The sequence below is a fragment of the Cyprinodon tularosa genome, unplaced genomic scaffold (genome assembly GCF_016077235.1).
Source record: "Cyprinodon tularosa strain WSP-4 unplaced genomic scaffold, ASM1607723v1 ctg10, whole genome shotgun sequence".
In the NCBI taxonomy this organism is placed as follows: domain Eukaryota; kingdom Metazoa; phylum Chordata; class Actinopteri; order Cyprinodontiformes; family Cyprinodontidae; genus Cyprinodon; species Cyprinodon tularosa.
Window position 1 is genome coordinate 4091321 of NW_024037782.1, and position 14049 is coordinate 4105369.

General features: G+C 35.2%; 1 protein-coding gene across 1 annotated transcript; it reads right to left on the reverse strand.

Moving 5' to 3' along the window:
- Window positions 1–9127: 9127 nt before the first annotated feature.
- On the reverse strand, window positions 9128–13469 carry LOC119786352 (deoxyribonuclease-1-like). Its single transcript, XM_038289679.1, has 5 exons — window positions 13325–13469; window positions 11998–12152; window positions 10569–10665; window positions 10321–10444; window positions 9128–9860 (listed from the first exon to the last, which is right to left on the reverse strand). Exons 2-5 carry the CDS (start codon window positions 12144–12146, stop codon window positions 9751–9753), a joined length of 480 nt encoding a protein of 159 aa, XP_038145607.1. The 5' UTR covers window positions 12147–12152; window positions 13325–13469; the 3' UTR covers window positions 9128–9750.
- Between the last annotated feature and the right edge of the window lie 580 nt (window positions 13470–14049).

The following is a 14049-nucleotide window of genomic DNA, read 5'->3' on the forward strand; positions in this document are numbered from 1 at the left end:
GTGTTCCCCCTTTTCTAGTCTGTTTAAAAGAACCTGGAAAAAAACAAACAAAAAAAAGCAACTTCATTTTATGCTTTAAATTTTAAAAGCGATATAAATTAGTTGAAAATTTTGGCATCTATTTAAAAAATTTTTAAAATGGATGATGGGATAAAAATTAGTGTTGGCCCAAAGATGCGAGGGATCAGGCGAAGGGGCCCCGATCCCGCACTAAAAAAGGTGGTAGGAGGGGCCATGGAGGACACTCCCGATCGCCCTTTTAAAAGCTCTGACTGGGAAAATCTTTAAGGCTGCAGCAAAAATTTTGATAAAATATTAAATTTTGGGTGAGGGTTTTTTAAAGACTGTGTCAGCCTACTCAAAAAAATGCATTGAGGGGAAAAAAAATTAAAGCGGTTTATCCGGGCCCCCGTCGGGGGCATTATTTCCCCTTGCTGAAATAGGGAAAAAAAAAAAATACGGCCCGAGCCCAGCCAGGCCCCAGGTGAGCCCAAAAGGGTGTTTTCAAAAGGGGGAATAACGTTCCCAAATGTTCTAATGACCGGTTTCCGCAAACACAGTTCGAGGGAAAGTCCTCTAAAGTTTTGGGGCTTTGTTTTAAAACGAAAAAAAAAATCGTTAAAAATGTAAAATTTTGCAAAAAAAAAACCCGTTAAAATGGCACGGAAGCACCAATGTTATGACTGAGCACCTGAAAAGGAAAAAAAAGTTTGGGGGCCCTTTGATGGGGAGTTTGAAGAGGACTCATCAGCAGGGTGAGCAAAAACCATGTTTGTTTCGTTTTAAAGTGGGGAAACGTACCGTTAGTTTCCCAGGTAGCTCATCTGATGCTTTCCTTACCTTGTTAGTAGGTTACAGACAGTGATAAGGTTGGCTATTTGTTTTACTTTTAATTTCATTTGAATTACCTTAAGCAGCGTTTAGATTCACTTTATAAATAATTTAACTTGCAAATTATGAGGGCAAGGCTTTTAAAGTTTAAATCTTGTGGCAAAGATAAAGCAAAGAAGATCCTGTATTTTATAGAAGTAAAGCTGAATAAAATCCAGCCAAATCAGTAATATGTCAATTCATTATATGCCACATTCCCATGTAAATATCTGTCTTTGGAGGATGTGTTTTTAGCACCCCTAGTTCCCTCATTTTCATTCCAAATACAATTTATAATTTGAATCACAGGGAAATTTTTAATCTCTATGGTTAAAGGAATAGTACACCCAAAACATGATTAGCCTTCATTTTCTACTCACCCCCATGCTGAACAACACTCTGGAGTACTTTTTTGATATCTCAAATGCATCTGGAGATCTGGGAGGCTTTTTACTGTCTGCTGACATTCAAATAATGGAGGTCTATAGCGCCCGAGGCAGAAAGGTCCATAAAAGTCCACAAAAAAAACGTGTCAATATTCCTCCATACTGCTCGTCCAATGTATTCCAAGTGTCCTGAGTGGGTAGCGTCCATAATTTACTCGAAACGAAGTCATTTAGAATGTTTTTAGAGCATAAACAGTAGTGTATAGGATTTCCTAAAAGTGCGTTCACGAGCCTACGGAAACCGCGGCAGACCAAACCAGATGAAAGTGCGCATTCAGCGTCTGCTCTGCCGATAATGCAAGCGTAGAAGAAGAAATGTGCTGTTTACCTGTGCAAAGAAAGAAACAACGAAAGAAAAATGTCTGAGGACTTCAGTGTTGAGGAAGAGCATGAGTTCTTTGCCGAGCTGAATGCGCACTTTCATCTGGTTTGGTCTGCCGCGGTTTCCGTAGACTCGTCAAAATATTTGTATTTTACAGTAATGGAAAATGATTAAGCAAGTAATTGAATATTTAAAATTTAAAGGGCACATCAAAAAGAATGTTAGAATATTTCTAATTAAGACTACAACTTTTCATTTATGTCTGTAGATGGATAAATGAGGAGGTTTCAAATATGCAATACTACTCAGGGGTTGATTTTGTAAATGGAGCGTGTAACAAAAGTAATTTCCCTCTGGTATTATTAAAGTATTTCTGATTCTGATTCTGAAAAATGCAGGAACACTAATTAAAACAAAACCTTACAGATAAAATAAAAACATGTATAAACAAAGCAGGGGTTGACTTTAAGGATTTTTACCAGTTGCCCTTTGGGCAAGTGACTTTCACACTTCATTTGCCCAGAAACAATTTTTACTTGCCCAGTATAATGTTTGATAAATATAGTTCCTAATATTCATTTTTGTATATATATCAATGAAACATGTTTGTTTTTTTAAATGTTTTTTGTAATTCAGTATTTTTTAAGTTTCCAGTTTCCTGGTGTGTATATGCATGCGTCAGATAATGAACTCCAGCCTACATTACCGTGTTAACATGCTTTTCAATCCTTCCTGCACATTCTTTTCAAACTAAACTTTGCTTTAAACTGTTGTGTGCTTGGAAAAATATAAATTGTAATGTTAAAAATCTTTAAAAAAAACTTGACAGGTTAAAAACTTAAGATAAATCCCAAGACAGAAGTCAATGTCACAAATGAATAACTTTTATTTTAGAGTCACGGTATGTTTATACAAGATAATACTAATAATATAATGTGACTTTTCTAGAGAATCAATATACATAGTTTTTTTATTCAGGATTTCCACAGTTTTACATCATTTCAGAATTCCCTGACTTTTAACTGACTCAGGATTTATTTTCCCTGACAAAATAAATGCAGCAACAAGACAATAATAATAACATAACAGGTCACCAATTTAACATGTTTAGCTCTATAACATTTAAATGCACCTCTCCAATGTCTAAGAGGAAGAAATTTAATGAACATTTTTTAATGTATGACCTGCATCACTGTACAGAAGACTGCCATATGATAGTCATATTTACACTGTGCGCATGGCATACGATTATGCCAGTTTTCCTAATCCCTGACCGATAATTTTTAATCTGGGGCACTGCATGAAAAGTGAGATTTTCGTCCCCGTAAACTCCCGCAGATCTGCCTGATTTTCGTCAGTTTCCGACAATTTGCAACCCGTGCTTGTCCGCGTTTGTCGTGCCACAAATTGTCGGAAACGGACTCTGACGTATGTGGAGAGCGATCAGCTGTACTAATGGCCCTAATTAGCATATGAATGCAGCAAACCAGCGCGGCTGGCCAGGTCTGGCTTGAATAACCTTCTCAGTATTGGCTGAAACCACTATTCTCAAACAAGTGAAATCGCTCGTGATTGGCAGCAAAACCACACGTGGCCACGCCAGGCTTTAATTTTCTTACTGAGTATTGGACGGAACCACTTCTTTTTAAACAAGTAAAGTCGCTCATGATTGGTTGGCATATATATATATTTACATATATATATTTATTCATATATATATATATTTATTCATTCATATGGTGTGTATTTATGTTATCCTACACTACTACACAATTATTATGCTACCATCAAGGACATGAATGAATTTATACAGGAAATGAACATTTGCCAGGAAGCTGTTTATGCAAAGAAAGAGCTTTATTGAAACACACACACACAAACACACAACTATATACAACGCGTATCCAAACACATGCGTTTCTAAAAATTAAAAGTCCGTGAACGGTCCGTTTGCTTCCTCTGGGTTGGAGGTAACAGGCAGCATTGCCTCCGAGGCAGGTCCGATGTGCAGACGCCTACTGTGCGCGGCCCTGTACTTCGGCATCGCTTCTAACCGGGACTGCAGCTTAACACATAGTTTAGTGAGATCCGGCCTACGAAATGGCGGCGACCGTACAATCCATCCAGAGACACGCCGACGACGCCATCTTCTATGTCGGACATGAGGTCGACGGTGGCAGACTTCCAGAGTTCCACTTCCTCATCTGCTAGCACACTCTGCCTCGCTTTCAGCAGCTGAAAAAAAAACAATGAATCAGCGCACTGCATATGGACACAACACATCTATCAATGCACCTGAAAAATAGTCACCAAATAAAGTCTTACCCTCTTTCTTCTTGCCCGACTCCGAGCAGATTGCCTGGCAGCCTCCGCACGCAGCGTGTTGGCTGGCTGCGTGTATCTGAAGCTCCTGCGTACCGTCTGAAAATACGTCTTACAGGCAGCTGGAAAACAATTAAATGAGAGTGGTATGAATAAAAAAAAAATCAAACGCAAGTCACAGTAACAAGGAAGGAGAAAACATTAAAACAAGTCACTTACACACAATGTCGTCTTTATCAACATCGTGCAAATCTGGACTTGCCGAGATGGCTCCGAGCAAATAGGTCACCGCCTCATTGTGAGGCGACAGTAGTCTGTGAAAAAAAAAAGTACAGCTATGGTCGGTATTTATCCGTATACATGTCCTTTTACCGCAGAATGAAAGCATATTCTTAAAATCTTACCCCTGCTCCGGTTCATAGCGCCTGCAATTAGTCTCCGAGTTGTGAAGACGGCGTACTGCTTCCTGTGAATCACAAAAAATACACTTTAATAAAGCTTTAGGCTAGGCTGCTTTTAGCTTACCTAGCTAGGCTAGGTTGTCTTTAGCTTGCCTAGCTAAGCTAGGCTGCTTTTAGCATAGCTACCAGTAATCGAACATATATTTACCGCTAGCGTGGCGTTGTGCACCCGTCTTCTCTTCCTCGAGTTCGTATATCCCGCAAAGTTGCTCGACTGCAGAGCCGCCATCTTGTCCTCTATGGACTGCAACCTGTAGTGCATCGAATACTCCAGCTGAGTGAGCCGCTCATTCATGTCGGCGGTATGCTGGGTAAGCTTATGAGACAGTCCGCTGATAGCAATCAGCAGTTTCTTCTCGTCAGTCTGCGGGCTGGCCGAAAGTTGTGGACTAAGAGCAGTTGGAGGCGAGTTGAACGCGAGACGTTGTGCAGCCATTGTTCACGTAACAACAAAATACAAACACGGTAACTGGAGATGAAGTTCTTCTGAGTATAGTAACACAAACATGTCTGCTTATATGCTGGTCTCGCGAGTAGTCGTAGTGCACAAAAGTTCACACGTGATTGGACGATGGGGCCGAAGGCTCATCAGGCTCCTCCAATCACATACGACGTCATTGTTATACGGAAGGACTCGCGAGAAGAGCTCGCGTCGCTCCATTCTGGAAGGTGGCGGTAATGCACCTATAAATTGTTTGCCAAATGGTAATGGTGATTTTCTAAGTTTGGAGGATTTTAACAGGAAGTTTAGAAACGATTGTTCACTAAGAATTTATAAGAAAGTTTTACGTAGTATCCCTGATGTCCTCATTCATTCTATTAAAAACAGTTTACCTAATTCCTTTATTCCTAGACTCCATAAGATTGAATTTGAGCAGGTGGACATTAGAGATAATAAATGCAACAAGTTTTTGAATCAATATTCTATAAATAATATGTACCCAGGAAGAACAAAAAGCACAGCTCTCTTACAAAATTTTAAGAAATCTATGATAGTCAAAATTAGGACAAATTATTTGAAATTCCCAATTCCTCCTAAATATAAAGAATTACAATTTAAAATAATAAATAACATATATCCTTCAAATGAGTTTTTAAGAGACAGATTTAAGTTTAATGTTGAGAATTGTGGCTTTTGTACAACTCAATTGGAAACAACTAAACATCTTTTTTATGAATGTAAAGAAGTATTAAACTTATGGGATCAACTTCGAACCTTTCTGTCTTCTAAAACAATAAATTTAGATTTTATTTCCTGGCAAAACATTCAATTCGGTTTATCCATTAAAGAAAAAAAAAAATTGGAATTTTTAATCAATATTCTAATAATTGTAACAAAGTATTATATCCATAAATGTCGCTATGCAAAATGCTCCCTCTCAATCTCTGCTCTCAAAAATGAACTTTCCCTTTTCAAAAGATGTCTGAGAAAGATGCAGAATTTAAATGCAATTAAATTGTTTGAGTTAATTGAAGAATTTCAGTTGGTAGTCCCCACTGATTAATTTACTTTAACTACTATTATTATTTTATTTATTTTTATTTATTTTATTTTATTTTATACTTTGTTCCAGCCTGTGCATTTAATTGTATTTTTCAAAAGCAGGAGTTGTGATATTTCTTCTTGTATTGAAATATTTGTTATTGACTTGTTATTTGAGATTGTTATTGTTTTCTTATATATTCAATAAAAAAAAAAAAGTGGAAATCTAAAAAAAAAAAAATTGTTTGCCAACCGCCATTACAGCCAACTGATTCTGATTAAAACTAATTTTTGAAATAAATTATTTTGTGTATTTTTTTACATAACATTTGCATACACAGTAATCTAGCGTACTTTAATTAAATAAATCAATTCAAGCTAAAATGTAAGAGTCTATAATTAGGCTATACTGAGCCTGATCTATTTCTACCATCTATTTGGGGGATATTTATTGCCACACTTTGGGCCACTTAATACCAATTTAGCATGCTGACCTATGTCCTTATGACCACAGTGTACCAATCTTCTGATGGCTACTTCCAACAGGATAATGCGCCATGTTATAAAGTGAATCATCTCAGAATCATTTCTTGAAACTTTTCCACTTAAGGAATTGTGAATTGAGCATATTGACAGACAACATTTTATTTTTTATCTTAAATGCAAATTTTTTTTTTAATAATTACTGCTCTAAATGTATTGCTCTGTCAGCTAAAGATCTGTTTTGGTCTCTATACTTTAATTAAATAAATCAATTCAAGCTAAAATGTAAGAGGCTATACTGAGCCTGATCTCTTTGTATCAGAGATTTTCTTACCTTTTAGAAAGATGTCACTTGGGGTAACCCCCCCCCCCTGCAACCCTGGTTTGCATTTGTATAGCTCACAGCATGTTCATTTACATGTTAAAGCCTCCCCTAGAATTCCATGGGGGGAGGCATGGGGGAACACTGCCTAAGAAATTCCACGTCAATTTCTGACAATTTACGGGAGTTTTCGACGAAGCCTGCAAATTGCCGTAAACTGCCGCTAACCTGAAGTTCCACGACAATCTACAGTGCCGTATATTGACGAAAATCCCACTTTTCATGCAGTGTTTGGCTGAGAGAAGTTAACTATAGAAGCTAACTGCAGAGGCAATTAGCAGGAGATGGAAGGATCACAGTAAATGATCAGAGAAGCATGCCCCGTGCAGACGATGCATGGGAGCGAGAGATACAAGCAGCTGCTGTAAGAGAGAGACCTGAGCTGGAGGTAAAATCCCAAGACAGCCCTTCTAGATACACTGCAGTTTGTGGTTAATTGTCTAGTCTCCCCATTTTGGCCAAGAAACTATCATATTTTACCCCTCTTTACTCTTTCAACTCTCTTGTAAACATCCTATATTAATGTATTTTAAAATTAGTTAAAAAACAAAAAGATAACATTATGCTCCCTCTCCAAACGGAACTTTCACTAGCTTTGCAAGTCAAATCAGATCACCTTATATATATACATCCATATTCTGCCTTACAATCTGTTTTGTGTGAATACATTAGTTATTGCACTCCTGCCTGTCATGGGTAAAAGATACCTCTCCTTTTCCCATGGAAAACTGTTTTGGGGAGTTTTCCTAAGCAAATGTGAGGGTCTAAAGCACAGGGGGTGTTGTTATGGTGCTATGTAAAACAAGGAATTTGACTTGGTGTTGTTGGTGCAGACAAAAAACAAAACAAAACAAAATAACAAAATAAGATAGAATATATATATATATATATATATATATATATATATATATATATATATATATATATATATATATATATATATATATATATATATATATATATATATATACAGAAGCTATATACAAACAGTAGACTGTGCGTTAATGTAACGCAGAAATCCCGAATGGGGGAGAGAAACATTGTCCAGTGCCTATTACAGTAGTATAAGTTACTGTGCAATAATTGTTTCCAATAGTTTAGTGCTGTTTGTCTCATCTCTATGCCCTCTATGCCTGTTTGGGTTGATTAGAATATAGATGTGTTGGGGTCACCTCAACTTTAATACATTTCACTGCATTAAATCTTAATGAAAAGGTATTGTTTTTGCAGCACTGACTGTTTTATTTATAGCAGAAGATGATCTGATGTAGCGTTTATACAGTTTGGCTTATCAGCAAGCACAGCTTTGACTACAATAAAATATTGGATTATAAAACCACTTGGCAAATTGACTTGACAGGTAATGCTTATAATTTGAATGGAATAAAATAATAATAATAATAATAATAATAATAACAATAAATGGTTGTTCCTAATATAAAATAATACGTTATTGTAATACATTATTTATATACAGCCAAAACCTACAAACAGTATCCAATAATATACTGCATTTAGTTTATCAAGGAATTTTACAGCACATTATTTGCAACTTTTTACCAGTTATTTACTGTAAATTCTACAGTAAATTTGTTACATTGTATATAAATATACCATATGTCTCTTTGTATGTGTATGTTTTTCTTTATACATGAGAAATTTGGCAGATGTTACTGTGTGAAGGGATGTTTATGGGTTTTCTGGCTTGAACTAGTTATGTGATGAGGTGGGAACATATATACCTTTTGAAGTATGCCTAATGGTATCCAAACAAAGGGAACATGTTGTGCTCTTCAGCCTCAGCTTGTGCTTTCCTCTCAGATGTTTTCCCTTTTCTTTTTTATTCAACATTATTCTTTTAATTGATAACAAAACATTATTTTTTTTAAACTACAAAAAAAAAAAAGAATTCCTAGAAAATAACATTGAACAAAGAATAAGAGATATGTGTAGTGGTAAAATCCATTGAATAGTCAGATTATCCAATGACTGACCGGTTTATTTATCGATGGACCAGTGGTAATGTTTCTGTCTTGAGCACTATAAAGCTATAGAGAAAAACAACATTTTTTTAAAATAGAACAACTATAAAAGTTTTGTTGCTAAATACAACAATCAAATTCAGTAAGTTTAATCTCATATTGAAAAAAATACAAATTTCACACATTTTTGAAAAGTCAAAGAGTATTTCACATATATTATGTATAGTTTTCCATAACTGTATTTGTAACTTTAATCAAACCTACTTTAGAACTAAATGCTAAATCAAACAACTGCTTTCTAAGAACATATAGATAAAAAAAAATCCAGCAACTTAAAATCTGAAATGTCCAAAAATAATTTAATGTAGAAAAAACTTGTTTTATTTATTTTATTTTGTAATAGAAAATACGGACATCCTGTGAAACATATTAATATGATTGAGTCAAGACAAATGTATATGTAAATATTTTTATGTGTTAATCATTCTTAATAAAAGCTTTACCAATTTCTGTTTTAACAGTACCTGATTACTGAGTTTAAGGTGCTAATTTCAATGTTTCTATGTTTTAAAATTTGCATCTTGAATAGATAATCCATTTTTCAAAGTTCAGGGATGCTTTCAAGACAACCTGACCTATAATTCTGCTCGATTTACTTACCAGTCTATCGATTCATTTAGTGAAGTGTTTGGTTATTTTATATTTAATCAAATACAAGCCTTAAATATAAATTACACAACTGTGAGCAATAAACACAAAGCAATAACCAGCAAAAATACATAAAGTTTGGAGGTAATAAGTTATTGGACTACAGAGTGTTAAAAGGGCCCATACTTCTGGACCAAATGCTCCCTTTAAAGGCTTATTTAACTGAAATGATCAAAAAAGAATTATTTTGAGGCTATAAAATCTTTTTGTGTTTATCTGATTATTAAACAGGCAAGGAGATTTCATCAAAACTTTTAAACAGCACATCAGCGGATGACTAGAGAAGATAGCTTAACGTCTCCTTTTTGTTGGGCTGTTGGATGTCACTGGTCGTCCTTTTCTCTTTTTTCCTGCTGAACTTTTACTCTTGGATCCACAGGGCTTTGTCCTCTTCTTAATTCCTGTTGGTTGAAATGAAAACGGAGTTTTTTTCTCAACAGAAATTCTAATATCTTTATTGTGCTTTTAGGAGACTGCCCAACACAAACCAGTATATGTAGTAAAACGAAACCAAAACTACATCATGGCTATTATTTATTTATTTATTTTTATAAATAAAGAATATGAAAAATTGGCTTGCAGAAATATGGAAATCAGTGCAGAAAATTTTATTTGAGGTCTATTTGTGTTTAATTTAATCTCATTAATGTATTTTATCATGCATTTCAATTTCCCCCTTGGAGATTAATAACATTCTTTGAATTGAATTGAGTGAGTTTATGATACTTAATGCAACAATTTTGATCATGGAAACACTAATCTACACAAACTTATCAAATTGTAATACAATGAATTCTGACCAATTTCTGACAAAAAAGCAATTTCAAAATAGTTCATGGCAATCTATAAGGTGAAGGTTACCTTTCTGTGGAGTTTTTCCTTTAGTGGATGTTTTTCTTGTTCGGGGCAAAGCCTGCTTCCTCTGCTTTGTTTGGACACTCTCAAGCTCCACCTCCACAGGATAATGATCACTGATGCTTTCAGCCTTGAAGAGTAAAACACTAAGATTATAAATGATCGATTTTTTTCTGTCCCAGAAATTGTTTTAACTAAATTTTTCTAATGCACAACTTAAACAGCTTTTACTATTTAATGCTAATGATAATCACCTCTTCATCAGTCAGGCCAAACTCCTCCTGGAAGTTGAAGGATTTGGCGGATTCAGGAAGGATGGCATCTAGCATTTTTTCTCCATACACCACAATCCTGTTTACAGAAGATTCATCATGATGTATTTAACTGATGTGGTTTCAAAGAAATCAGCAAAGTGATTTACTTGTACTATTATTCAGTAGAATTTTAAACAGGGCAAGAGATGTGGACTATGCAGGTTGAGTCTTGGAAAAGAAAACCAAAGTTCACACTCTTCTAGATCTGACTTGAAGGCATAAAGACAAGGTGCTAGCTAATCTGGAGCTCACTAGGATCCTTTTACAAATAGCACCTTCAGCATTTCCAAAGCTGCTTGTCTTGGCTAAACTAACAAGCAAGAAAACATTGAAGGACAATCTGTTTTCCTATTAACTTAATCCATTCAAAGCAATAAACAAATGACTTTATTAGATTAGAAGCATGCCATTTTTTCTTTTTTTCTGAACAAATCATAAGTCTGGTAAAGCAACATTCAGTCAGTTCCAAGACTTCTCAGTAACTATTTAGCATAGTGGTGGAGGAGTGATGATGTGAGCTAAGTTTGCACCAGTATTATAATAATTAAAACAGGACCAATGAACATGAACCCAAACACAGAGGTCAGTTTAAAAAAAATAATGAAAAAATAGAATTTAAGGTAATTATTAGCATTTAAAGCACTGCAAACTGGCTGGATTTGGCTGCTCAGAAAAAAAACAAAATTTTTTTTTAAACCTTTACAAACTGAAGAAAATGTCTAAAGAAGTTGATTGAAATTCACTCTTTATAGGAGATGGCTACATAAATACATTTCAACTACTGAAATATACCATGTTCAGTAGAAACATGTTCATAGAGTAATGCATGTTTGGATGACAAGTGAACTAAACTTTATTAATAAAGCTCTTTAAAACAACCACAGCTGGGACAAAGTGCTGTAGATACCAAGTAAAGTTAAAAATGTATGAAAACAACATAGAAGTTTAAAGGAACAAAACAGATGCAATAAAATAAATTTAGTAAAACAAATACACAATAAAAGAAACCACAAAGTCAAAAACAGATAGAGTCTCAAGCCAAAGAATTAAAATAGGTTTTAAGATGGCTTTTTAAAAGTAGACAGTGAAGAGGATTGTCTAATGAGGAAGGGAACTCATTCCACAATTCTGGGGCAGCAATTGAAAAAGCTCTGACAGAGAGATGGATTTATATAATATATTGTAACATTTGGAATTCATTCATCTAACTTCAAAACATTATTATTTTGTCCTGAGTTATTAATTCCTTACAGTTAAAAGTAGCAATCAGTTGTTCTATATCTATTTAAATAAATACTAAAATAAAATAATTATTTTCCTTAATGCAGAAGATAAATGTACTTAAAACATGCCGTCACATGGGTCTCACCTGTCATAGGTGTGGTCATTATAATTACTAGTCGTTGTGTCAACATCATCATCTATCAACCAAAAGAAAGGATCAGAGGAGATTCGGATTGATTCCTTCTTTTTCTTAGAGAGATATCGACCATCTGCATTGAAGTCTCCCAGTATCATAATGTTCTGAAAGAGACATAAAGTATGAGTCAAAACCGCACAAGTATTTGGAGGTTCGAATTTTGTCAGAGGTCTTAAGTAAAACTGTAAATCTGGATTATAAACCACTGCTTCAATCCTGAAAATGTGGTAGTGTCCTGCTATGTTTGGGAGATTTAACAATTACTTTAGGCATCAAATAAAAGCCAACTGAGCAGCTACTACTTTTTTAACTAACGAAAAATGACTTATCTTTGAAGTAAAGATCAAAGTTTTATTCAAACATACTGTAAGGATGAGCTCAGAAACACATAATTCAGCACCTTTTATTGCCTACAAATGTTTAACAAGACTAAACTGAATAACATGGTTGAAATTGAACAGTGAAAGTGACTCCCAACAGGGGGTACACGTACCCCCAGTGGTCCAAGAGTGCATTGCAAGGGGTATATTAAAATACTTTATTTGTGAGGTAGTGAAATAAAATAAGGCTGGGATCAGTTTTGAATTTTGAGGACCCAATTGAAAAATAAAAAACCCTGATCAACACAAAAAGTATGTTTTTATTATCTGTTTGAGTTCATCTTCAGCTGTGACACACATCAAAAACCAAGCAGAGGAACAGGCTGGAAGTAAAGAACAGCCTGGGATCAAATGTTTTTCCCAATGATCTATTGGAGCTCATCAAAGCAGTTAAGATGTCTTAATGAAAACAAAGTTATACTAATAAAGTCAGCCTGGCTATAATTTTTGTTCCCGATTCATCAAGTTTAAATGTGATTATAAGGGAGTTACTCAGAGGAGCTCCAGTTTTATAAACAAAGTTTCATAATATGATTTGATTTTGTATTTATTTTTAATTCTTTACTAAATTCCAGACAACATATGTATGTAGTTTTTTTTAAATTTCCGATGGAAAGCATAAAATTCCTGAGAATTAAATGCTCAAATTCAAAGATTAAGTAAAACATTTTTTACTTAAAACCTTTGGATAATTATCAATACGTGTGACTGAGAAGGGGATTCATGGTAGGCAAAATGCCCAAAGGGGTACACAAGTCAAAAAAGGTTGGGAAACACTGGTTTAGAAATTGAATCAGTTAAATAGGAAACTTCTGAATTTAAACCTTTAAATTTTACACCTTAAATTTTACGTAGAGATTTTAAGTCATACATTTTAAAAAATTCTAACAGCTTACGTCTGTTTTCCACTTCCTTCTGACTGCTTTCACCACGTCATACAGCTCATCGAGTTCCTTCAGTGAGTCGTCTGGCTTGGTATGGACAGGTATCAGGACCAGGTCTTTTACAACTGAAAGTGGAAATAAAAGCTAATAATAAACACTACAAAATAAATAAATACCATAGATGTGACCAGAAACTAATCGTTTAGAGTTATAGCAAATCAAAGGCATTATACAGCAAAAGAGGTGGCTGCACATGTAATATCAAAATTTCTTTTAGTTTATAGTATATATGTCTACATGGGCCTTAACATATTTACTCATCAAAAACTGCGACGGATTGCTGGATGAATGAAAAAAATGAACTGACAGATAAATATAAATTTTATACAATGGGACTAAAATGGGATTAAACTTTTTGGCAGAACATCACTGTTTGGCACGACAAATGAGAAGCATCAGTGTGCAGAGGAAGGCCAAAGTTGGAGCTAAGCGAGAGCAATGATGCATTTCTGCACAAGCACAGCTGGAAGAGCAAAGTTGGTCTGGAAACGGAAAATTTCGGAATACTTTCACCCATGCTGCAGCTGCCACCCAATTCCCCCCCCCCCCCCCCCCCCACCCCCCACCCCCCACCACCACCACCGTCTGTTTTGAGTCCGCCCATGCAGAATGTTCAGCATTCTAAGTGGGCGGGCATTATGATGTCATAACATATCATACATAGAACACAGCCCATC